Source organism: Narcine bancroftii, chromosome 4 (assembly GCF_036971445.1).
Source record: "Narcine bancroftii isolate sNarBan1 chromosome 4, sNarBan1.hap1, whole genome shotgun sequence".
In the NCBI taxonomy this organism is placed as follows: Eukaryota; Metazoa; Chordata; class Chondrichthyes; order Torpediniformes; family Narcinidae; genus Narcine; species Narcine bancroftii.
In genome coordinates this window covers 6,814,944-6,839,836 of record NC_091472.1, presented here as the reverse complement: position 1 = coordinate 6,839,836, position 24,893 = coordinate 6,814,944, and the positions used below count along the sequence as shown (strand labels likewise).

At 45.3% G+C, this 24,893-nt stretch overlaps 1 protein-coding gene across 1 annotated transcript in view; it reads left to right on the top strand.

Annotated features, from left to right (window-relative positions):
- The window catches only part of aig1 (androgen-induced 1 (H. sapiens)), a 109,048-nt gene extending 84,426 nt beyond the window's left edge, over nt 1-24,622 (top strand). The window contains exons 5-6 of the mRNA XM_069936109.1: nt 12,822-12,985; nt 19,500-24,622. Of these exons, the coding sequence (XP_069792210.1) occupies nt 12,822-12,985; nt 19,500-19,540 (205 nt within the window). The 3' untranslated portion in view covers nt 19,541-24,622. The remainder of the gene's footprint in view (nt 1-12,821; nt 12,986-19,499) is intronic.
- Nucleotides 24,623-24,893: the final 271 nt, after the last annotated feature.

Here is a 24,893-nt window from a genome sequence, read left to right as displayed (position 1 = left end):
TCATCAAAGTCATGGGGAGGGGAAATGAAATGGATCTTACATTTCTATTGCATGAAAATAAAAGGAACTTTGAGCCTTGGACCACCATTCACTGCTTCCCTACACCCCCTCCTCACCACCTGACTCCCCACTCCTCATCCCACCACCTCCTTGCCAACCTGGCTCTCTCCCCTCCTGATGTAGGGCCTCCAATTGTCTGGGATTTTTTTCTATTCTGTCTGTGATTCCAGGCAACTGTTCTTGCTATGACTTAAGATCAAACCCAAATCTGCTTAACATTGGCACGAAAAACGTGGGAGTTGAACGCATCCCTGTTAACCTCGGGGAAGCTAAATAATAGTTTTGTTTGTTTATATAAAACACCACTTGGGGACGTCAGAGTGAGAGGTGGTGTACCACACACCTTTAACAGATGCAACTGCTTCATGTGGAACCCGATGATACAAATATCATTCACTAATAACATTGAATTACCTTCTGACATGCTATTATAGTCAGTGGGTGGGAGTGGTGAGGACACAAAGGTACATAGGGGTATTAGGTGACATCTCTGCAAGAATCGGGAGCATATTAGTGTTTGTGGATTCTGGTCTATCAGCACTGCTTGGAGTGAAACACAGACATCTGCAGGACACAGAGATGCTTGGAGGAACACAGCTGGTCTTGCAGCATCTGTAGGAGTTAAAGATATATAGTCGGCGTCTCGGGCCTGAACCATTCTTCAAGCTATGAGTAAAAAATGAGAGACAGCTGTTTCTATATTTATTCTGTGCTACTTTCACACACCAGGGCTCCTTTCCTGAAGCGCTCTCTCTCTCTCTTTCTCTCTTCCCTTTTCCCTCTGTCTTCTTTACCCCAGCTGTTTACTCTTTATCCACAGAACAACACTCCTCCTCACCATAAATTCTCATCTTTGAAGTAAAATGCAAAAGTCTGCCAACAGTGTGGTTGAAGTAAAAACACAATGTTGGAGAAACTCAGCAGGTCAAACAGTAAACTTTATACAGCAAAGCTATCTTTGCCATCTCAAGTACACTATTTGGCCTACTGAGTTTCTCCAACACCTTTCATCTCTCCTGTCCTCCTTTCCATATCTAATTAACACCTTATCTTTGCTATATAAAGTACACTGTTTGATCTGCTCAGGGATGTACTCCTCCTGCTGCCAGTTCTTTTATTTGGAAACTGCCTGCTTTTTCCTCTCACACAATGAAGGGCTCAGGCCCAAAACGTCGGTAATATTTCTTTACCTCCCATGGACGCTGAGAGATTTGCTGAGTTCCTCCAGTATTTCTGTGCTTTCATTCCAGCCCAGTCAACATATACAATGCTGGAGATTCTTTAGCTCTATGCCGGTCAGAGGCAGCCCATCCCTGTTGTGCAGGTCGCAGGTTGGTAAGTTAGCAGAGAGTATTCTGAGGGAGAAGATAACCCATGCACTTAAACAGATCAAGGCTGATTCGGGAGAGTGAGTATGAAATTGTCAGTGGGAGGTCATGTCTCACAAATCTGACTCAGCTTATTAAAATGTGATCAAGAAGATTGCTGAAGGCAGAGCTGAGGATATTGTATTTATGGATTCCAGCAAGACATTCAATGGGGTTCCAAGTGAAACACGAAAGTCTGCAGATGCAGTGATTGAAGTAAAAATGCTGGAGGAACTCAGCAGGTCCATGGGCGTATCTGGGGTATGGCAGGCTTGACACATGCCCAGGGTGCCATTTGAAGGAGGGCACCACTTGAAGGGATGCCACCTCCACCACCCCACCCCATTTCTCCCCACTCAGCTCTGCTGCCACCCTGGACATACAAGACACATACATGTATGTTCCATGCTCGGTACACTCATCCTCCTTCCTCGTCCTAGCGCTTGTTCTCAATTACACAGTGCCATATTCAACATGGCGGCCACCAAGGGCAGGTCTCCCGAGACCCCCTTGTCGTCGTTTATTTTGATGCATTGGCCACCCCTGCCATGGGTGCTATTTTGTGTAGATACATCCCTGAGTGTACTTTATATAGCAAAGATAAAAATACATAACCAATGTTTTAGGTTTGAGGCCTTCATCAAGGTCTGAGCAAAATGTAGGCAGGTGCCTGAATAAAATGGTAAGGGGGTGGGGGGGGGTCAAGGGAAGGAGCACAGGCCCACAGGCAAGAGGTAGTAGTTGAATAAGGGCGGGAGAGCACAACAGCAACCAGGGGAGGGAGGGATGGCTCTGTGAATGGAGAGAGAAGAGGAGGGAGAGGAGACAGAGGGATGGGGAAGAGAGCAAGAACGGGGTGTTGTCCAGCAGAAACCAGAGAATTTGATGTTTATGCCAATCTGTTGGAGAGTTCCCAGACGGAAAATTGGTGTTGCTCCTCCAATTTGCAAGTGGCCCAGGTTTGGCAGGGCATTAGGCCATGGACAAACATGTTGGCATGGAATTAAAATGGCTGGCCACTGGGAGGTCACTGTCATTGACGCAGACAGGGCAAAGCGATCTCCCAGACTGTGTAGAGAAGGCCACTACCGGAGGACCAGATGCAGTCGATGGCCCCTGAAGATTCACAAGGGAAATGTTGGAAATTTGGAATTTGGAAGGACTGTTTTAGGGCTATGAATGGTGGTGAGGGAGGAGGCTGCTCTGGAAGGTTCAATCGTGTGGGATCCAAGGTGAGAGAGTAGAACAGATAGAAAATTGGTTTCATGGTAGAGAATGGAAGGTGTTGGTGGAAGGAAGCAGCAGGACCTTGTTTGGTTGGCCAGGTGAGGAGAGGAATAGTTGATGGAATTTATTACAGAGAAATAGGAGGTGTTGCATTTTGTGAGGTCCTACACAGGGAGGTCCTACACAGTAAATGGTAGGGATTTGGGGAGTGTTGTAGAGTAGAGGGATCTAGAACTACAGGTATTATCTTGAAAGTGGCAACACAGGTAGATAGGGTGGACAAGAAGGCTGTCGGCCTTCATCAGTCAGATTTTAGGACAGGGTCAAGAACTTCAAATTCCTGGGCGTTATCATCTCCAAGGATCTGTCCCGGAAGCCTCCACAATGATGCAATCACAAAGAAGGTTCATCAGCTATTGTGAGGTGTTTTAGATTCGGTGTATCACCAAATACTCTCGTAAACCTCTACAGGTGTACCGTGAAGAGCATTCAGGTTGGTTGCGTCACTACCTGGTATGGAGGTGCCAACTCTCAGGACAAGAAAATAACTCCAGAGGGTTGTTAACTCGGCCGGTGATATCACAGACACCGGACTCCACTACATTGTGGAACATCTACCTGAGGTGATCTCTTAAAAAAAGCAGCCTTCATCCTCAAAGACCCCCACCCCCCAGGCCATGCCCTCTTCACTCTGCTAACATCGGGAAAAAAGTACAGGAGCCGAAAGACGAGCACTCAGTGACATAAGGACAGCTTCTTCCCCGCTGCCATCAGATTCCTGAATAATCAATGAACCAAAGACACGGCCTCACTTTTCGTATTTTTTATATAGTAATGTTGTAAGATGGTTATATTATAATATGAATGTTTGCCCTGTGATGCTGCCACAGAACACTGAATTTCAGGACTTATTCATGATAATAAATTCTGATCCTGATTTGGATTCTGTTGGGTACAGAAGTTGGGACATCACGTCACAGTTGTATGTTTGTGAGGCCCCATTTGGAGAATTGTCTTCCATTTTGGTCGCCGGGCTGCAGGAACGATATTGTCAAGCGGGAGATGGCGCAGAGAAGATTTGTGAGGTTGTTTCCAGGTCATCGGGTTCGACAGCATGGAAAGCGGCATCTTGTCCATGCTGACCAACCATGTACTATTTGCCCACACTCACCCCGTACCTTTTTCAACATTACGGCCGACCCTGCTTCTACCACTTTGTCCAGCAACTTGCTCCACACACCAATCACCCTCAGGTGTAAAGAAGGTGACCTTCAGATTCCTTTTAAATCTTTCCCTTCTCACCTTAAGCCTATGCTCTCTCATTTTAGGTTCACCCACCCAAGGTAAAGGGATCTATACACCTCATCCATGCCCCTCGTAATTCTATAAGCCTCCATAAGGTCACTTCTCATCCTCCTATACTCCAGGGAGAAAAATCCCGGCCTATCCATCCTCTCAATATGATTAGTTCAAGTTCAAGTTAGCATCCGATTGTACAGGTACAAATGGGTGAAACCGTTTTGCCATCCTTGGTGCAAAATACTGCAAGCACATTTACACGCACAGCACACATACAGACCATCGTAAATACAAATATTAAAATAAATCAATATAATTGTTAAATAAATAATAGAGTCTCGGTGGGTTTGTATGAGCAGTTCATCAGTCATTCAGCATTCTACTGCCCGTGGGGCTGGCTCTGATCCTCCTGTATCTCTTCCCTGATGGGAACAGCTGGAAGATGCTGTATGAGAGGTGGGGGGGGGGGCGGGCGGGGGGGAGAAGTCCTCAACGATTGTGGATGCCCTCTTTAGACAACAAGCCTGGTAAATCATGCCAATGGGAGGAGGAACACCCCAGTGATCCTCTCTGCCACACACATGGTCCTGTTGATTGACCTCTGATCTGATGCTGTACAGCGGAATTGTTAGTGGTCTACTACAGAGAGCCCCCTTTGTCACCGAGTGTCTGAGGATTCACCTCCTGCAGCCCCTGCAGCCACAGAGTCCAGTCCAAGCCATTGGCAGTCCAAACTTCCGATAGGATCAGGAAAGCTTCAGCACCCTCAGCACCCTCTTGCATCCCAGTTTCAATACCTTATACTGTTAGGAGCCCAGAGGGCCCCAAAACCCAGCAGCAATAGATATTCACTAAGACAAATGGTTACTTAAACAAAAGTTGCTTTTAATTATCTTTAAACATGAAAACAGAATCACATTTCAACTTGTAGTGACGACACTACCTTACACAAGTGGCAATAAATAACACTGGAGACAGTAGAGTCAGGAATCGGTCCCTTTATTGTGCTTAACCACAGCTTTTATAGTTCCCTCTGCACGTTTCACGGTGAGCCTTCTGGGATGCGGTAGTGATGTCACTTTCCAGCCTCGAGTGTCATGGGCCATAAAAAGCGTGCTTTTCCTAATTTCTGGTGCCTGGCTTGTAGCTGGAAGACTGACTGGGACATCGTTGGAGGCTATGCACTCTCGTTATGCACTTGCTAAATTCTGCATCTGCGCGCGATTCTGATTCTACACCACCGCCACCCCCTCCCCTCGCCCCCCCCAGAATCGTGGCTGCCAGATGCAGGTTCCTGCTGGTAGCTCAGCCTGGATCGTCATCTGGGACGTTTCAGTGGTGACGAGATCGGTCTTGAAAGCTCAGTGTGTGCCAGTTTCAGTCGTTCAATTGTGAACGTACACTCTTGGCCCCCTACGTCCAAGACTACACCTTCTCGCCTGATTACCCTAAAGGGTCCCTCATATGGGCATTGAAATGTTGAGCCTTTCTGACCTTTCCTAACCATCGCGAATTCCGCAGTCAGTAGGCCATGTGGCACCTGATGTTTGGAGCTCCTGTGAAAAACCATGGGATAGGGTTGTTTTGCCCAATTGCTATCTCTCACAAGATGTAAAATATCCAAGTCAGCTGTCTAATTTATGTCACTACCGAAATGTATGTCACCTGGAATGGATAGTGGAGTTCCACAGATCATCTCAGCAGTCGAAACTGGCAATCCTTCTTTTGGTGCTGTATGTATTCCCAATAGCACCCACAGTAATTCGTCCATCCAGTTCGGCCCCTGCAGTCTTGCCTTAAGTGCCGACTTTAAATGCCTATCGAACCGTTCCACAAGTCCATTTGACTGAGGATGATAGGTGGTTGTGTGGTGTAATTTACTTCCACAGAAGTTTAAAATCTGTGTCCACAGGTGGGAAGTAAACTGCGTACCTCTATCTGAAGTGGTGTGCCTAGGTACACCAAATCGTGCAACCCAATTAAAAATAAAAGTCCATGCACACGTCTCCATGTCTGCTGCCTGCATAGGGATTGCTTCCAAATGGAGCTCTGCAAAACTCGTGTGCGTCACTCCCACCGCCATATGCACTGGTAATTTCGATAAAAACAGAGCCTTGAAAAGAAAGCAATCTGTATGGCCTGTGGCTAGTGATACCAGTTCTTGCATTAACTGGGATGGACTACGATCCCCCAGTTCTTGCGTATTCAAAATCCTTATAACCAGTTCATGACGAGAAAGCTCAAATGTTTCCAGCAAAAAATTCCAGAATTTAGTGTACTTCTGGTCCACCGGTGGGTTATTGGTGCGGTCGTAGTGTCTACGTTGTGCACTCACAACGTGCCAATATCTCGTGTCCTCAGATGTAACATTCCGAAGCACAAATTATGCTTTGGCCAACTGCAGCCAGCCACATGGCTGATCTAACCAGAATGGAGGCAGGCAAACTACTACTGCATTAATCACCACCGGTACTGCAGCCAGCGAGGCTGAGTCGACCTCCACCTTCAAAGTCGTCGGTTGCTTGTCCATGTCAGACATGGGGGACTCAGTGCAGCTGAGGCCCGTCGGGGTCACCAAATTGTGTAGTGGCCTATCTGACGGCACTACCTTACACAAGTGGCAATAAATTACACTGGAGACAGTAGAGTCAGGAATCAGTCCCTTTATTGTGCTTAACCACAGCTTTTATAGTTCTCTCTGCGCATTTCACGCTGAGCATTCTGGGATTCAGTAGTGACGTCACTTTCCAGCCTCGGGTGTTGGGGGCCATAAAAAGTGCAGGCTCTTATTCGTGCGCTTTTCCTAATTGTTGGTGTTTGGCTTGTAGCTGAAGGACTGGGACGTCATTGGAGACGATGTGCTCTTGTAATGCGCTTGCTAAACTGCTGTGGCTGTGTGCAATTCTTTTGTTCGCGTGGGGCTCCCGCTACAAACTTATCATTATTGACTTAACTAACCTAACTTAACCCTTTTCCAATTCTAAGCCCCCATGTATGTAATGTGTGTGTGTGTGTAAGTTCAGAAAAGTTCTTTGATTCACAGTCCATTCTCACTTTTCATTCTTCCAAGTTCACTGGTTGCACAGAATTTAACATTTATGAAGTTCACCAGGCTTTGGTGCTTGAAAGGTAAATGGTTACCGCTCAGGAAGGTTTTTGTCAGTTTTCAGAGAGAGATTTGTTGTTCCAGGGCACCCACAACTGATTTACTTCCATCAGCCACTTCAAGTGTCTTGCTGAACCCCTTCAGAGTTCTCCAGATGATAACCTCTTTCATTCAGGTCACCACAGAGTTCCTTTTTGTTTCTTTTATTCCAAGTGAAATATTAGACAGCCAATCCTCTCCTCTTGCATGAACCACAAGGGCTTTGACCAGGCTGAACAAAGCACTCACAACCCGTCTTCCTAAATGGGGCTTTCCCCAAGCTTGCCAGCTTGTCCTGTTCCAGTCCCAACTGCTTTTGCCAGCTGTAACACTGTAGAAGTAATATCTCTCTCTCTCTCTCACACACACACACACACACACACACACACACACACACACACACACACACACACTCCCACACACAAGATCTGCTTGACTCTGCATGCAAAACCACATGACCTTCCTAAAACAGCAAGTTCCCTTCCAGACAAAAGGTGGCTCCAACAAGCTCTTTCATCTGTTGCCTTTTTTAAACAACAATCCATTAGTGATGTCTCTTGAGCACTCTCCAAAGCTCTTGCAAAGGCTCTGAGGCCGATATGCCTCGCATTAGAGGAGCTTCAGTATTTTAAATAAGACCTGCTTTAAAGTGTTTGTATGTCACCTACAGTAACAAACCTGCCCCAATTTATCTCCCATAAACAAATCTATATGCTCTGACACAGTACCCCCTCAGACAGTGTCAGCGATCCTTCAGCAGTCCGCCACCCGATGTGAATCCTTCAACTACTGTCACCAGCAGCCTTTATAGTCTGTGTGGGTTTCTCACCTCGAGTCACCATCAGCCCGCCGCCTCTGTGTTCTTCAGCGGCAAAAGCCCCTCACTGATCCACCACTGCGGCCACCTTCTCATGGGTCATCTCCTCTGCTTCGTTTTCACAAACAGGGTGCTCGTCTGTCCGTTTTATGCACCTACCCCCTGCTCCCCCATAGTCTGAAACCCCTCGTGGACACTGCCAATCGTAGACACTGTAATCTTGGGCACAGACTCCACGGTCACGGAATTTTAAAATAAAACCGTAGTGGGAGCACTGTGTCTCTACTCCCTGCCCTTCCCAGGTGTGCACCCACGGTAGCACTACCACTACATCAGCTCCAGCAGCTTTGCCATTTTCATCGAGTATTATTACAGTTCAACTGTAATATTGCACAAACTTCATCAACCGTTACCTCCGTAAAGACACACTATTACCTGCTCTCACTTTTCAGTCCATTTTCATTTGTGTGGAACTGTCACGTTTGATACGGAGTCCAAAGGTCCCCAAACACCAGAAGCAATTGATATGCACAACACAGGGTCACTTAAACAAAAGTCGTTTTTAATTACATTTGAACAAGAAAACAGAATTAAACTTTAACTTATTACTTAACCTACTTCCTTAACCTACCTAACATACTTAATCCCCTCTCTAATACTAAGCGCAGGTGTGTGTAATGTATAATTAAGATTAGAAAAGTTCTTTGGTTCACAGTCCAATCTCACTGGTTGCAGGCAGTTCTTGTACTGTGCACAGAAGTTAGCATTAACGAAGTTCACCAGGCTTTGGTGTTTAACAAGCAAATGGTTACCACTCAGGAGGGTCCTTGTTGGTCTTCAGAGAGAGATTCCTTTTGTTCCAGGACATCCGCAACTGATTCTTTTCCAATCAGTCTTGCTGATCCTCTTCCTTTCAGGTCACCTCAGACAGCTAGTCTTCTCCTTTGACCAGACAGCCTTCCAAAGGTCTGCCAGCTTTGTCCTTCTGGAACTGATTTCTGAGTCTCTCCTCTCTGTTTCACTCCCTCCCTCTCTGAGAGCAAAACTGTTCTGGCCCTGCCTGCCAAGATCACATGCTCTCCCGGGCCAGCTGTATTCTGCAACTTCGTTGCTCTTACTGCGAAACGCACTCTGTAAAAGTCCTGCACAAATTCTGTGTTTTAAAATGTTTGTGTGCAACGTGCTCAAGCAATTCCTCCCAAGCTACCTCTAAATTCTCTGTCACACTTTAAGAGAACAGATTTAACAAAACCTTGAGTACAGATGCCTAAACTTTTATCTGGCAACCTCCAAACACCGGCACTTCATAAACATCTTCGAATCGCCTATACTGATGCCCGTCCAGCATCGCGGCGCTTTCAGTCGACCCTGCTCAATGGCTGTCGTCGCTACCCATCATCTCCCACACAGCTAAAACCATTGTACCAGTGCCAGCTCCTGGTGTGGTACAACATGGGGGGGGGGGGGGGTGAAGAGAGGGAGAGAGAGAGAGAGAGAGAGAGAGAGAGAGAGAGAGAGAGAGAGAGAGAGAGAGAGAGGGAGAGAGAGACACATCAGCACATAGTTGGGGGTTGTTAGATAAGTGTAGCTAAGTTTAGATAAGTGTAAATAAGTTAAATAAGGTGTCATATCATTCTTAATTAATAATTAAAATAATATTTTAAATTTAACACCATCTGGGATCATTTCTTTTGCAGCTATCTAGTACGTAACACAAAGAGGTGTTAGTAGCCCAGCGCCCCCATCAATAAGAATCCAATGATAGTCCCTTCAGAGTCACTGAGTGTCCATGGATTTACCATCAGTGCTCCCTCGACCTCCATAGCCGCACAGGCTCCTTCCGTTTCCAGCGGGTGACCCCAAGCTCCCCGATCTGACCTCTGACACAATCGGTGAGCTCAGCACCCGAGGTTCCTTCAGAAATGTTACAAGCCCAGAAGACCCAAAAACCCAATTGCAGTAGATATTCACCAAGACAAATGGTTACTTAAACAAATGTTGCTTTTAATTATCTTTAAACATGAAAATAGAATCAAACTTTAACTTATCACTATTAATTTACTTAACCTAACTTAACTTAACCCCCTTCTAATTCTAAGTGCATGTGTATGTAAGGTATGTGTAACACTGTAGAAGCGATCTCTGTGTGTGTGTCTCTCTCTCACTCTCTCTTTCTCTCAGAGAGAAAGCCTGTTTGACTCTCTCTGCTTGCAAAACCACATGACCCTCATGACCACATGAGAACAGCAAGTACTCCTTTAGACTGTCTGTAGCTCCGACAAGCTCTATCATCTGTTGCCTTTTGTAAACAATAATCCATAAGTGAAGTCTCTTGGGCACTCTCCAAAGTGCTTGCAAAGACTGTTGGCCCTGACATGGGCAGAGCTCCAGTATTTTAAATATCATCTGTTTTAAAGTGTTTGCATGTAACCTATTAACAAACCTTTCCCAATTCATCTCCCAAAAACATATTTATATAGTCTGTCACAGAAGGCCTGCTTGCCATCAGCACTCAGGAATACCGACCCCAATCCCTGCTTACCAAACACCGGTCTCTATCAGCCTGTGACCTGGTGTGGGAGTCGTTCAGGCAGATAAGGGAAAGCTAGAGAATGAGAGGTTGAGAGGGAATGGGGGAGGAAGTGAAAACACAATGCTAGAGTAATTCAGCAGGTACGATACATACCAACATTCCATCAAGGTATGGAAAAATGTCGGCAGGCATCCGAGCAAAAAAGCTAAGGGGAGCAGGAGCAGGGTCCCAAAGGTATGAGGTAAGAGGTGAAGGAGGGCACAGCAGCAAGAAAGGGGAGGAAGGATGGCTATGTGAATAGAGAGGGAAGGGGGTGCAGAGCTGACAGGAGGAAGGTAAGGGAGAGAGAAAAGGAGAGTAGGTTATGGAAAAATCGATGTTAATGGAAAGGGCCCAGACAGAAAATCTAGGAATGTGGATGAGGGTAGCGCAGTGGATGTTGTCTATATGGACTTCAGTAAGGCCTTCGATAAGGTACCACATGGAAGGTTAGTTAGGAAGGTGCAGTCTTTAGGTATAAATTTTGAGATAGTCAAATGGATTGAACATTGGCTGAAAGGGAGAGGCCAGAGAGTGGTAGTGGATAATTGTCTGTCAGGTTGGAGGCCGGTGACCAGTGGTGTGCCTCAAGGATCTGTATTGGGCCCATTGTTCTTCGTTATATACATTAATGATCTAGATGATGGGGTGGTGAATTGGATTAGTAAATATGCAGACGATACTAAGATAGGTGGAATAGTGGATAATGAAGAAGGTTTTCAAGGATTGCAGAGGGATTTGGGCTGCTTAGAAAAGTGGGCTAAAAAATGGCAGATGGAATTTAATGCTGATAAGTGTGAGGTGCTTCATTTTGGTAAGAAGAATCAGAATAGGACATACGTGGTAAATGGGAGAGCATTGAGGAATACAGAAGAGCAGAAAGATTTAGGAGTGACGGTACATCGTTCCCTGAAGGTAGAAACTCACGTGAATAGGGTGGTGAAGAAGGCTTTTAGTATGCTGGCCTTTATCAATCATTGCATGGAATATAGGAGTTGGGAAGTGATGTTGAGATTGTATAAGACGTTGGTGCGGCCTAATTTGGAGTTCTGTGTGCAGTTCTGGTCGCCTAATTATAGGAAGGATATAAACAGAGTGGAGAGAGTGCAGAGAAGGTTTACCAGAATGTTACCTGGGTTTAAGCATCTAGAGTACAGGGAGAGATTGGGCAGATTAGGTCTTTATTCTTTGGAGCGTAGAAGGTTGAGAGGGGATTTGATAGAAGTATTTAAGATTATGAAAGGGATAGACAGAGTGGATGTGGATAGACTATTTCCGTTAAGAGGAGGAAAGATTAAAACAAGAGGACATGAGTTAAGAATTAAGGGGCAGAGGTTTAGAGGTAACATGAGGGGGAACTTCTTTACTCAGAGAGTGGTAGCCGTGTGGAATGAGCTTCCGGGAGAAATAGTGGCGGCGGAGTCAATTGTTTTATTTAAGAAAAGGTTGGACAGGTATATGGATGAGAAGAAGATGGAGGGTTATGGGCATTGTGCAGGGAGGTGGGACTAGAAAGGGGTGTTTGGTTCAGTGCGGACTAGAAGGGCCTAATGGCCTGTTTCCGTGCTGTAATTGTTATGTTATGTTATATGTTATGTTAGGTGTTGCTCCTCCAATTTACGGGTGGTCTTGGTGGGATAGTACATAAAGCCACAGACAGAGGTGAAACACAGGATTCTGTTGACACTGGGGTTAAGTGAAAAAATACACCAATGCTGGAGAAACTCAGCAGGTCAAACAGTGCCTTTATGTAGCAAAGGGACATCACCAACGTTTTGGGCTTGAGCCCCTCATCAAGGTGAAAACGTTGGTGATGTATCTTTCACAGGCCATGGAGAGACGCCTGAGTAGGGGAGTGTGACACAGGACTGAAATGAGACTGGCTGAAGAGCTACCAGGTATCAGAACCAAGATGCGAGAGGGTGCTGAGGGCTTCCTTTTTGTGTCGATCCAGAATTCGAGCTGCTGGTGGTTTGGACTGAACACTACATGGTTGTGGAGGTTGCGGGAGTGCTGGTGGAAAACCTATAGATACTCAGTGATTCCGGGGAGGGGGGGGAGATGGTGGGGGGCACTTTCTCTTGGAGGATAGTACTTGGTGGAGGTGGTGAGGGGGAGGATACCTGAAATTAGTGTAGTTTATACTTGTGCCATTTATGGTGGAATCCAAGGTGTTGTCCCTCCAGTTACCCCCAATATATCTGACCTGGGGGCTAGTCAGGGAAAGCCTCCTTCAACGCTCTCCTTTGCTCTGATGTACTGTTGCTAGGATGATGTGCTACATTCTGTCATTTTACTTTGTGAATCACCCCATTTCACCTCTCACTCCTCTAGGATTTGTTGGATCCACCACGTGACCGGGATGTGGGTCTACCCGCTTCTTGACCACCTAGCCAGCTTCCCAAGGATTGCTGTCTTTGTAGCATCAGTCGGAGCTATCAACATATTGTATGTCGTGGGTGAAATATTAAACCGTTACATCTGGGACAAGTCAAGATGTAAGTACCAGTATTGCTTTTGGTAGAGATCCCATTAAGATCTAAAAGCTACACATAATTGACCTGGAGAGGTGATTGTTCTACTCTAATCTACTCAACAGAAAATGAATTTATGATACATCTGTTTCTGTCAGTTCTCATCAAATCTTTTCCTCATCATTCATGATGCTTCCCATGCAAGTCCTCTCCAGTCACCTTTGAATTTCTAGGGAAATCCTTGCTTTGTTTTAAATGTTTTCTTTTTGTTAATTTCCGGCCTGCGAGTCTGTGCCTTAGCTCCTTATGCAAATTAACCTACAAACCCTGTACGTTTCAGAGGGTGCGAGGAAACCGGAGCATTGTCCTAATGACAATGTCCAAGCTTCATACAGACAGTGGCGGATTCATCCGGATCACTCACGCTGCAATAGTGCCGAGCTAACCGCTACACTACCCATGCCACCCACAGTTCCTGGGAGGGTGGGGGGATGGGTTGGTGGATGAGGGGGAGGTTCAGGCTTGTGACCACAATTCAGTGCAAATATCCCAGGAATAAAAGGCCTCATGAACAGTTCATTTTGTCAAACAACCCAAATGAAGGTTAAAATTCATTTTAGTTAAAGTTAAGTCTATTTAAATGTATTAGCATTACATCCTCTTCCTAACTGCTCATATTATTGAGTCCAGGAGTTGGGGTGTGATGGTGAAGTTTATAAGACATTGGTGGGGCCAAATTTCGACCATTGTGTGCAGTTGTGATCACCTAACTACAGAAACAATATCAGTAAGATTGAAAAAGTGCAGAGAACTTTTACCAAGATGTTGCTGGGATTTGAGGAACGGAGTTACAGGGAAAGGTTAAATAGTTTAGAAAATTCTTAGTTGAAGCACAAAAGAATGAGGAAAGATTTAAGAGATATGCATGAAATTACGATGGGCCGAGATAGCGCAAATGTAAACAGGCTTCATCTACTGAGATTAGGTGGGAAGAGAATTAGGGGCCATGGATGAAGGGTGAAAGGTGAGATGTTTAAAGGGAATGTCTTCATGCAGAGAGTGGTGAGATTGTGGACAAGCTGATGCAGTGTATGCAGGCTCAGTTTTGATATTCAAGAAATATACGGATGGGTGCATGAATGGGAGGGTATAGCTGGATGTGGACTGGATGCAGGTCAGTGGGTCATGACATAATAATAGTTTGACATGGACTAGATGGGCCAAAGGGCCTGTTTCTATGCTGTAGTGTTCTTTAGGTGACGGTACTTTGTTTGATGCAAAAATTTGTCATTGCACAGAGGCCATTCAGCCCATCAAGTTTATGCAATGAACCTCATTTCCCCATTCTTTCCCCAGAGCCCAACAAATTATTATCCTCCGGTCCCTGTCCAACTCCGTTTTGAAGGCCCTGGGTGATTCTGTTCCTCCCATTCCATAACTACCCTGCACAAGACTTTTTCCCCTTGTACCTTTCGACTATAATTTCAAATCTGTGTCCCCAGTTCTTTGTTCACTGATGGGAGCAGTTTCCCTCTGTCCACCTATCTGAACCCATCACATAACATAGCACGGGGCAGGCCCTTCAGCCCACAATGTCTGTGCTGACCATAAAGCCCAAGTTACCCTAAAACTCTGCTGCTTGCATATGATCCAAACTGTTAGCTGGTAGCCTTACCCTCCTCAACCTCCTTAATTAAGAAAGCCTATGGGATGTTGGGCTTTATTAATAGGTCATTGAGTTCAGTTCTCATCCCCTCATTACAGGAAGGATGTGGAAGCTATGGAAAGGGTGCAGAGGAGATTTACCAGGATGTTTCTTGGATTAGAAAACAAGTCTTAAGAGGCAAGGTCAGCAGAGCTGGGACTTTTCTCTTTGGAGAGTAGAAAGATGAGAGCCAACTTAAATAGAGGTCTACAAGATTATGAGAAACATAGATAGAGTGGACAGCGTATCTGTTTCTTCCCCTCTGTTTCTACCCCTCTGTTTCTACCTCCCTGTTTCTACCCCTTTGTTTCTACCCCTCTTCTGTGCAATCCAGAAGGCAAAGCGAGGGTATGCGTAGAAGATCCACAGGCACCTGCGCAACTCCGGTGACATGAAGTGCATATGGCAAGGGATCAAGATTATTACGGATCCCAAGTCAACCTTGCGAATTAAGGACAATATGGCCTAGCCAAACTGAGCAAGAGAAGCCAGAGCCTGTTTCCCCAGACAGGAATAGCAAACACCAGAGGACATCTGTACAAAGTGAAGGGAGAGAATTTTAGGGGAGACATCAGGGGTACGTTTTTTTTACGCAGAGAGTTGTGGGTGCCTGGAACACCTTGTCAGGGATGGTGGTGGAGGCTGAATGATTTGGGTCATTTACGAGGCTCTTAGACAGGCAGCTGGATGGAGAAAGTGCGGAAGGTTATGGGGTAGGGAGAGTTTAGAACTTTTTTTAGAAATATATAGGTTGGCACAATATCAAGGGCAGAAGGGCCTGTACTATGTTGTAGTATTCTATATGTTCTATGGACACTGAGACCATTGAGGTAAGGCGAAACAGAGGCACAGTTATTGTAACGATCAGCTCAATGCCCTTAAGTCACCAGCAATCCAGGTACAAATCTAGCACTGACTGTCGGGAGTTTGTTAATTCTCCCCGTGTCTGCGTGGATTTCTTCCAGGCACTCTGGTTTCCTCAATGTGCTGTAGAGCTATCTCACTCGATGGCTCGGTCAATTTAGCCAAGCATAAAATAAGCCTCTTAACCACCCAATTTACTTGCATGACCACTTTCAAGGATCTAGGGACCTGAACCCCTAAATAGTGTTCTAAATCTCATAAAAACCTTTCTCAACTTTATCAAGGAAATAAACTACAACTTCTCCAGGCTAACCTTAGACCTGAATGACCTTGTTACTGCTCTTATCTCATTGAGAATTTATTGTCGTGAACGTGTCACAAAATTAGATGTTTTGTAACAGATTCACAGTGCAAACATTTATAAAAATCACTTTACAAAATAAATAAAAATAGTTCAAGAGAAAAAGTCAAAGTGAGGCAGTGTCTGTGGTTCATTTATTATTCAGGAATCTGATGGCAGAGGGGAAAAAGCTGTCCTTGTGCTGCTGAGTTCTTGTCTTTTGGCTCCTGTACCTTTTGCATGATGGTAGCAGATGACCATGGCCTGGGTGGTGGGGGTCTTTGAGGATAGAGGCTGCTTTGTTAAGACACCGCCTCATGTAGACGTTCTCGAGTGAAGTCCGGTGCCTGTGATGTTGCAGGCCGAGTTAACAACCCTCTGGAGTTTATTCTTGTCCTGAGAATTGGCGCCTCCATACCAGGCAGTGAAGCAACCAGCTGGAATGTTCTCCACAGTACACCTGTAGAAGTTTACAGGAGTCTTCAGTGACATACCGAATCTCCTTAGACACCTCACAAAGTCTAGCCACTGGCGAACCTTCTTCATGATTACATCGACATGGAGGCTCCAGGACAGATCCTTGGAGACGGTGACACCAGGAATTTTGTTGAACAACATAATTTTGTTTGAATTCCAAAAGAATAGCTATCCAGCTCTTAAGTAATAATGAGATCTTCTGTTAAGTTAACAAATGCAGGAAATACATACATTTTATTTAATTTTATTAACAGCATGGTAGAAGCCAATTCTGGCCATTTAAAACCAATTACACCCAAATTAGCCCACAACCCCATACATTTAGGAGGGTGGGAGGAAACTAGAGAACCCAAAGACCAAGCAGACACAGGGAAAACGTACAAACTCCTTATAGAAAGTGTTGGATTCGAATCCAGGTCAGCGGCGCTGTAAATGGATCGCACTAACCGCTGCGCTAACAGCAGATTCAACAACATACAACAAGGTCAACACACCACAGAACAGAGCAGCCTGTTTGATAGGTACCCCATCCCAAACCATTCACCCATGCCCACAACCTTACACAGTCAACAGTTTGTACTGTCTAAACAGCCGTTCTCAACTTCCCAGAGTTAGAACCTCTCTGTTGCCTGTTGACTGGTATGTGTCAAAATAAAAGAGACCTTCAAGTTTTTGAGGCAAAGAGGATGCAGACACATCGTTCCATGAAAGAGGTGACACAGGTAGAGCAGATGGTGAAGAAGAGCTTCCTTCATCAGACTTTCTTGAGACCAGACTTGGAGTACTATGCACAATTGTTTTTTTTGTCATCCAGCTAAAGGATATTGTTAAACTAGAAAAGGGTGCAGAAATGTTTCATGAAAATGTTGCTGAAAGTCGACTTAGGGCAGAGTTGGGGAGGAACTGCTTCTCCCATAGAGTAGTGAATCTAGGAAGCAGTAAAGGTTGCCTCATTAAATGTATTTAAGACACAGTTAGATTTTTGAATAGGAGGGGAACTAAGAGTTCCGGGGAATGGGTGGTAAGTGGAGCTGAGTCCACGGCCAGATCAGCCATGATCTTGTGAATGGCAGAAAAGGCTCGATGGGCCAGACTCCTGCTCCCATTTTCCACATTCTTATGTTTACCCACAAAGTTGTCCCTGTTTTTATTTCATATTTCATAGAGGCAAGGTTAGCAGCAGGCATAGGGAACCTATATTTTTGAGAGATATTGGGGATCTGGTTCGGAAGAAGATAGGGAGATGTGAAGCAGGCATAGGCACATGGAGCAAACGAGGTACTTGAGGAAATGGAAGAAAAACCTCAAGAAAGATATCAGGAGGCTGAAAGAAGACTTGGGGTGGCTTTGGCCGACAATGTGAAGGCAAATCCTAAGGAATTCAACAGATATATTAAGAGCAAAAGGGACAAAATTGGTCCCCTTGAAGATTGCAGTGGTTGGCTTTGTATGGAGCCAACAAAAATGGGGGAGATCTTGAATGCTTTTTTTTAATTCCATCAGCATTCACTCAGGAAAAGATCACAGAGTTGTGAGAAGACAGGAAAAAAAGCAGTGAGGTCATGGAACCTATACAGACTAATGAGGAGGAGGCGCTCGCTGCCTTGAAGCAAATAAGGGGGCATAAATCTCTAGGGCTTAACAAGATATTCACTCGGACTTAAGGGAAGAAATTGCAGGGATTCTGGCAGAAATAATTAAAAAGTCCTTAGCCACGGGTGTGGTGGCAGAGGATGGGAGGGTAGCTCACATCGTTCTATTGTTTAAAAAAGGCTCCAAAAGTAACCCTGGAAATAATAGGCCAGTGATGTCAGTAATAAATAAATTATTGGGATGTGCTCTAAGAGATCAGACCTACAATTATTTGCATAACCAGAAACTGATTACGGTTAGTCAATCTGGCTTTGTGAGTTTTAGGTCATGTTTAAACAATCTTTCAGAGTTTTATGAGGAGGTTGCCAGGAATGTTGACAAAGGAAAGGATGTGGATGTAGTTTATATGGACTTGAATAAGACCTTTGACAGGAAAAGCCAGAGAGTAGTAGTGAATGATTGCTTCGCAGACTGGAGGCCTGTGACGAGTGATGTGCCTCAAGGATCGGTGCTGGGACATTGTTGTTTGTCATCATATCAATGATCTGGATGATAATGGGGGAAATAGGATCGGCAAGTTTGCAAATGATGCGAAGATTGGAGATCTGTGGACAGCGAAGAAGGTTTTTAAAGCTTGCAGAGGGATCTGGACCAGCTGGAAAAATGGGTTGACAAATGGGACATGGAATTCAATGCAGAAAAGTGTGAGGTGTTGCATTTAGGAAGGACAAACCAAGAAAGAACATGCACGATAAATTGTTTGGCACTGAGGAGTGCAGTAGAACAAAGGGATCTAGGAATACAGATACATAATTCCCTGAAAGTCGCATCACAGGTAGATAGGGTTGTAAAGAGAACTTTTGGCATATTGGCCTTCATAAATCAAAGCATTGAGTACAGGAGTTGGGATGTTATGGTGAAGTTGTATAAGACATTGGTGAGGCCAAATTTGAAGTATTGTATGCAGTAACTACAGGAAAGATATCAATAAGGTAGAAAGAATGCAGCAAAGATTTATTAGGATGTTGCCCAGACTTCAGGAATTGAGTTAAAAGGTTTGGACTTTATTCCCCAGAGCGTAGAAGAGTGAGGGGATATTTGATCGAGGTATCTAAAATTATGAGGGGGGGCTAGACAGAGTAAATGTAGGTCGGCTTTTTCCACTGAGGGTAAGTGAGATACAAACCTGAGGACATGGGTTAAGGGTGAAAGGGGAAAAGTTCAGTGGAACATCGGGAGGAACCTCTTCACACAGAGAGTGGTGGGAGTATGGAATGAGCTGCCAGCCAAAGTGATGAATGCGGGCTCCATTTTAACATTTAAGAAGAACTTGGACAGGTACATGGATGGGAGAGGAATGGAGGGCTATGGAGTGGGTGCAGGTCAGTAGGACTAGGCAGGTTTGTGACAGACTAAAAAGGCTGCAGGGGCCTGTTTCTGTGCTGTAATGTTCTATGGTTCTATCTGCAGTGCTTTCCCTTTCCAAGTGAAACAGAATTCAGGCATAAAAACCTAGATTTCATAAAAGATGCATGTTTAATCTGCTCTGTTGTTTCTAGATGTCGAAGAGAAGCTCAGTTCTAAGAACAAAATCGACTGACGCTAACCGGAAGATTTCACTTTGCGAACTTGACGGATGACGGACTCTGCCACATCGATAAAACAGATCTGATCTTCACTTTCCCCTTCCAATATTAATCGCCCAGACCCAGAGGCTCATCATCCGACCAATCACATTATGCCACCAAGACCATTTGTTAATACAGGATAAGTAACGGTTGCCAATTGCCGAAATGCAGAGGTTCAGTTTAGGCATGCAACATCCAAGATTCAATCAGCTTAGGTTTAACAGTGAGGAGCTTAGTTTGGGTGGAGTTAAACAAGAAAGTCTGCAGACTCTGGGTCAACACACCAACATGCTGGAGAAACTCGACAGATCACATAGTGTCCACTGGAAGCAAAGGGATATAACCAATGTTTTCGGGCCTGAGCCCTTTGTCAGGTAGAAGCATAAACAGGCAGACACCTGAATAAAGTATGGGGGGAAGGGGAGTAGGGAGGAATGACCAGGGGGAGGATTGCAGGCTAACAGGTTACACCAATGTCCTCTTACCTGAGGAAAGGCTCAGGCCTGAAACATTGGTTATATATCTTCACCTCTTTTGAATGCTGAGAGACCTGCTGAGTTCCTCCAGCATCATGTTTTTGCCTTTAATCTGTTAGCCTGTTCCCCTACCCTTTCCTCCTTCCTCTCATCTCCTCCTACCCCCACCTATTTATTCCTGCATCTGTCTTTTGTTTCCTGTACATGACAAAGGTCTCAGGCCCAAAATGTTAGTTACTCTTTACTTTGACTGCCTCCCTTCCATTCACCTACCACCTTAAGTATTCCCTATGCAATCGATACTCTGTGTTCAGTAAGGGATTGCTTAAGGGTGGGATGTGGGTGGGAAGAAAAAGTTTGAAAACCACTGTTTTAATTGTCCCTCATTGACGCGTTATGTGCACGGTTTCAGAACTCCAAAGGAAATGGACCAATGACAATTTGTCTCAAGCAAAATATTTCAGTCACAATTGGGTCTAGAGCAGTGATTCTCAACCTTCCCTTCCCACCCACATCCCACCTTAAGCAATCCCTTACTAATCACAGAGACCGATGGCCTAGGGATTACTTAAAGTGGGATCTGGGTGGAAAGAAAAAGGTTGAGGACCACTGGGCTAGAAGGCATGAGTTGTAAGGAGAAGATGGGGCTCTTCTCCCTGGAGCAAAGGAGCTGAGGGGGGATCTTATGGAGGTTTATAAAATCGTGAGAGACATGGATAAAGTGAATGCTCTCAGTCTTTTCAAGATTCAGGATTCAATATTCCTTTATTGTCAGGCCATAGTACAGAACATATAATATTACACAAATTGCTGTCTTCCTGTAGTCACGCAGACAAAAGAGTCACCAGGCACCCCCTGCATTAAGAAAGGAAGAGAAGCCAGAGTCCCTTCAGAGACACTGAGTGTCCGTGGATTCGCCTCCAGTGCTCCAGCAGCCTCTCCAACCACACAGATTCCTGTTCAAACCATCAGCAAACCGAGCTCCGGTTCAAACCTCTGACGCCGTCAGGAAGCCTTCTTGGCTTCTGCACCCTCTCAAATCCTGGCTCCGATATCTGGTTCCCATGAGCTGGTCACCAGCAGTCCACAGCACGTGCGGGTCCCTCAGCTTCAGGTCACCCGCAGCCAGTGCAGGTCCCTCAGCCACTGATCTCCCCACTGGTCTTCTGGTTGCTGCGAGACCTGGTGAGTTCCTCCAGCATTTCTCCGTTTTACTTCAATCGCAGCATCTGTAGACTTTTGTGTTTCAGATTTTTTTTTGTGTGGAGAGTACCTGTCTCACAAATTTGCTTGAGTTCTTTGAGAAGCTAATAAAGATGATTGCGTAAAACAGGGGATGTTGACTACTCGGAGTTCATTCAAGCATTTGACACTGCTCCTTGTGGTTGGCTGATTCAAAAGATGAAGTCACCCACAATGAGTTGGGGTGTTGAATATAAAGTTAATTTCAAAGGTCACAGAGGGATCTGAACCAGCTGGAAAAATGGCCTGAAAAATGGAATTTAATGCAAACAAGTGGGAGATGTTGCATTTTGGAAGGACAAACCAAGAAAGGACGTACACAGTGAAGGCTCGGGCACTGAGGAGTGCGGTAGAACAGAGGGATCTGGGAATACAGATACATAATTCCCTGAAAGTGGCGCGACAGGTAGACAGGGTTGTAAAGAGAAATTTTGGCACATTAGCCTTCGTTGAGTGTAGGAGTAAGGATGTTATGGTAAAGTTGTACAAGACATTGGTGAGGCCAAATTTGGAGTATTGTGTGCAATTTTTGGTCACCGAACTACAGGAAAGATATCAATAAGATAGAAAGAGTGCAGGGAAGATTTACTAGGATGTTGCCCTGTGGTGCGCTGTTAGACAGAATCAGACACACACAAGGTAAAGACCATACAACAAAGACTTTAATCCACAAAGACTTCCACAGAGCCAGGCTGTCTGTGGCTGCAGCAACTCAGTGTGAGGCCTCGGGAGGCCGACACAGGCTTATATCCCGGAGGGTGATTGACACCCGACTGGGTGGGGCTTGATCCATTCAGGCCGACTGATTGAGAGCCGGCCAGTTGCACTCCTGTCCCCTTACATTCCTGCAGGTACAGAGGTTGCCCCCTGCAGTAGGCCGGTGGTGGACCACCACATGCCCGGAACTGAGTTAAAAGGAAAGCTTAAACAGATTTGGACTTTATTCCCTGGAGTGTAGAAGAGTGAGTGGAGATTTGATTGAGGTATTTAATATTATGAGGGGGACAGACAGAGTCAATGTAGGTTGGATTTTACCCCTGAGGTTAGGTGAGATACAAACGAGAGGACATGGGTTAAGGGTGAAGTTCAGGGGGAACATGAGGGGGAACCTCTTCACACAGAGAGTGGTGGGGGTGTGGAACGAGCTGCCAGCTGAGGTAGTGAATGTGACTCAATTTTAACATTTAAGAAGAATTAGGACAGGTTCATGGATGGGAGAGGCTGGAGGGCTGTGGATTGGGTGCAGGTCAGTGGGCCTAGGCAAATAAATATGGTTCGGCACAGACTAGAAGGGCCGCAGTGGCCTGTTTCTGTGCTCTAATGTTCTATGCTTCTATGCTTCTATCTTGGCTATAGAAGACAAGATAGAAGTGATATTCAGTCTTGGGGTCTCTAAACACTGTACTAGACCTTTTTACTTTGTTATAAATGTAATCAAGATGGAGAAAAATGTATGTGAGCTGATTAGTAAGCTTGAAAATGATGTGAACGTTGGTGGGGTTGTGGACAGTGAGGAAAGTTGCCAAAGGATATGGCAGGATTTAGGTCTGTTGGAAAGTTGGCCAGAGAAATGGCAGGTGGAGTTTAATCTGGGCAAGTGTGAGTTCTACATTTCTGGGAGGTCAAATTCAAGAAGAAAGAATATATTAAATGGTAGGATTCTTGGCAGCATTGATGTATGATCATGAATGTAATGTATTTATTGTCAAACACATTGTTAATGCACATATTCTTACTTGCTGAAGCTGAATGGTGCACGTAAAGAGGTAACTATGAAAACCACTAAAAATCATCTACAATGGTTTACTTAATTGAATGAAAAAGACTTTAAATACAACAAAAAGATAGGTAATAAATGTTCGTAGTTATCTTATTTCAAAAAAAAAGTGACTTTGCAACAGTGCAGACTGTCCTTTCGTGGTGTCAAACCAGTCCCCGATTAGCGTAACAAGGGGAAGGTTCACTGTCAGAAAGCAAACGTTCTTGAACCTAGAGATGCCGGTCTTCGGGCTTCTGCACCTTCAGCCTGAAGGCAGCAGTGAGAGAGGGGTAATGGGGGTCCTTTACGACGTTGGCTGCCTTCTTGAGGCAGCGCTTCACTGAGATGACTGCAATGGATGGGAGGTCGGAGACTGTGATGGACCTGGCTATGTTTGTTATGTTGTGGAGCCATTCCTGAGGATTCCAATTCCCAAACTGAGCTGTGATGCAACCAATTAGTGTATGTTCCACAGTGCACCTGTAGAAATATAGAGAGATCTTGGGACGCAGCTCCATAGCTCCTTGAAAATTGATTAGGTGGTCGAGGAGGCATGTGGCATGCTCGTGCCTTCATTGGTTGGGACATTGAATATAAAAGTTGGGAAGTCACGTTTACAGCTGCATCAAATATTGGTTAAGCCACATTTTGGAGCATTGCTTGTTTGGATCACCGCATTTCAAGAAGGATTTGTAATCTTTAGTGCAGGTTCAGAAGAGGTTCACTGGGATGTCACCTAGATTGGAGTGTATGAATCGGAAGGAGAGATTTAAATCGCTTTCTCTGCTGCATCGGAAGCAGTGCATGACCATTTCTTCGATGGTAAAGTGCAGCCCATCGCTGAATCTTGGAACGCCACAGAACTCAGTGTTGACTTATAACTTTGCTTCCCTGGGACTGGCGGACTTGATTTCTAAGGAGAGGTTGGATAGGCTGGGACCTTTCTCCCTGGACCAAAGGGAGGGTGTGGGGAGACATGAGAGAGATTTGTAATCATTTTGTTTTCCCATGGTAGGGCATATGGTTAAACCATCTAACATCGGACCACAGTACAGGCCATTAGGCCCACGATGTTGTATCAGCCTTGGATCCAGCCTCCATCACCATCCCTGGCAATACATTACAGGCACACACAACTCTCTGTGTAGCAATGTCCCCCTGATGTCTCCCCTAAACTTCCCTCCCTTCGCTCTGTACAGATGTACTCTGGTGTTTGCTGCTCCCGTCATGGGGGATAAAAAATGTGCCGGCTGACACCTTATCTATGCCTCTCATAATCTTGCCAACCTCGATTAAGTCACCTTCCTTGCTCCAAAGAGAGAGGGGGAAAATTTGAGGGACCTAGGTGGCATCTTTGACACAGATGTGGTGAACTGCCGTACACTCGTTTATCTGGCTCCACCCTGCACTGTGACTGCACCGTGGCTCCTCCCTCTTGATCCTGTATGAAGGCTCCAACACCATAACCCCTCCCCAGAAAGCCTGGGTCGCAGCACAGGATGACCTTCCAGTTTATTGCAAATAAAAGCCTATTGTTTTGTAACTCCAGGCTTTTGAGTTATTGATAGCGCATCAGTGGGTACAGAAAATGGGGTGTGAAAGGAAGGGGATGAGGTGGGGAAAATAGTAAGGATGAACGTTTATTGTCATATTCATGGCAATAGACTCTCTTGGGCCGGCCCGGTTGGTGTAGCAGTTAGCGCAGCACCTTTACAGCGCCAGCGATCGGGACCGGGGTTCGAATCCCACGCTGTCTGTAAGGAGTTTGTATGTTCTCCCTGCGTTTGTGTGGGTTTTCCCCGGGGATTCCGGTTTCTTCCCACCGTTCCAATTGTACCGGAGGGTGTA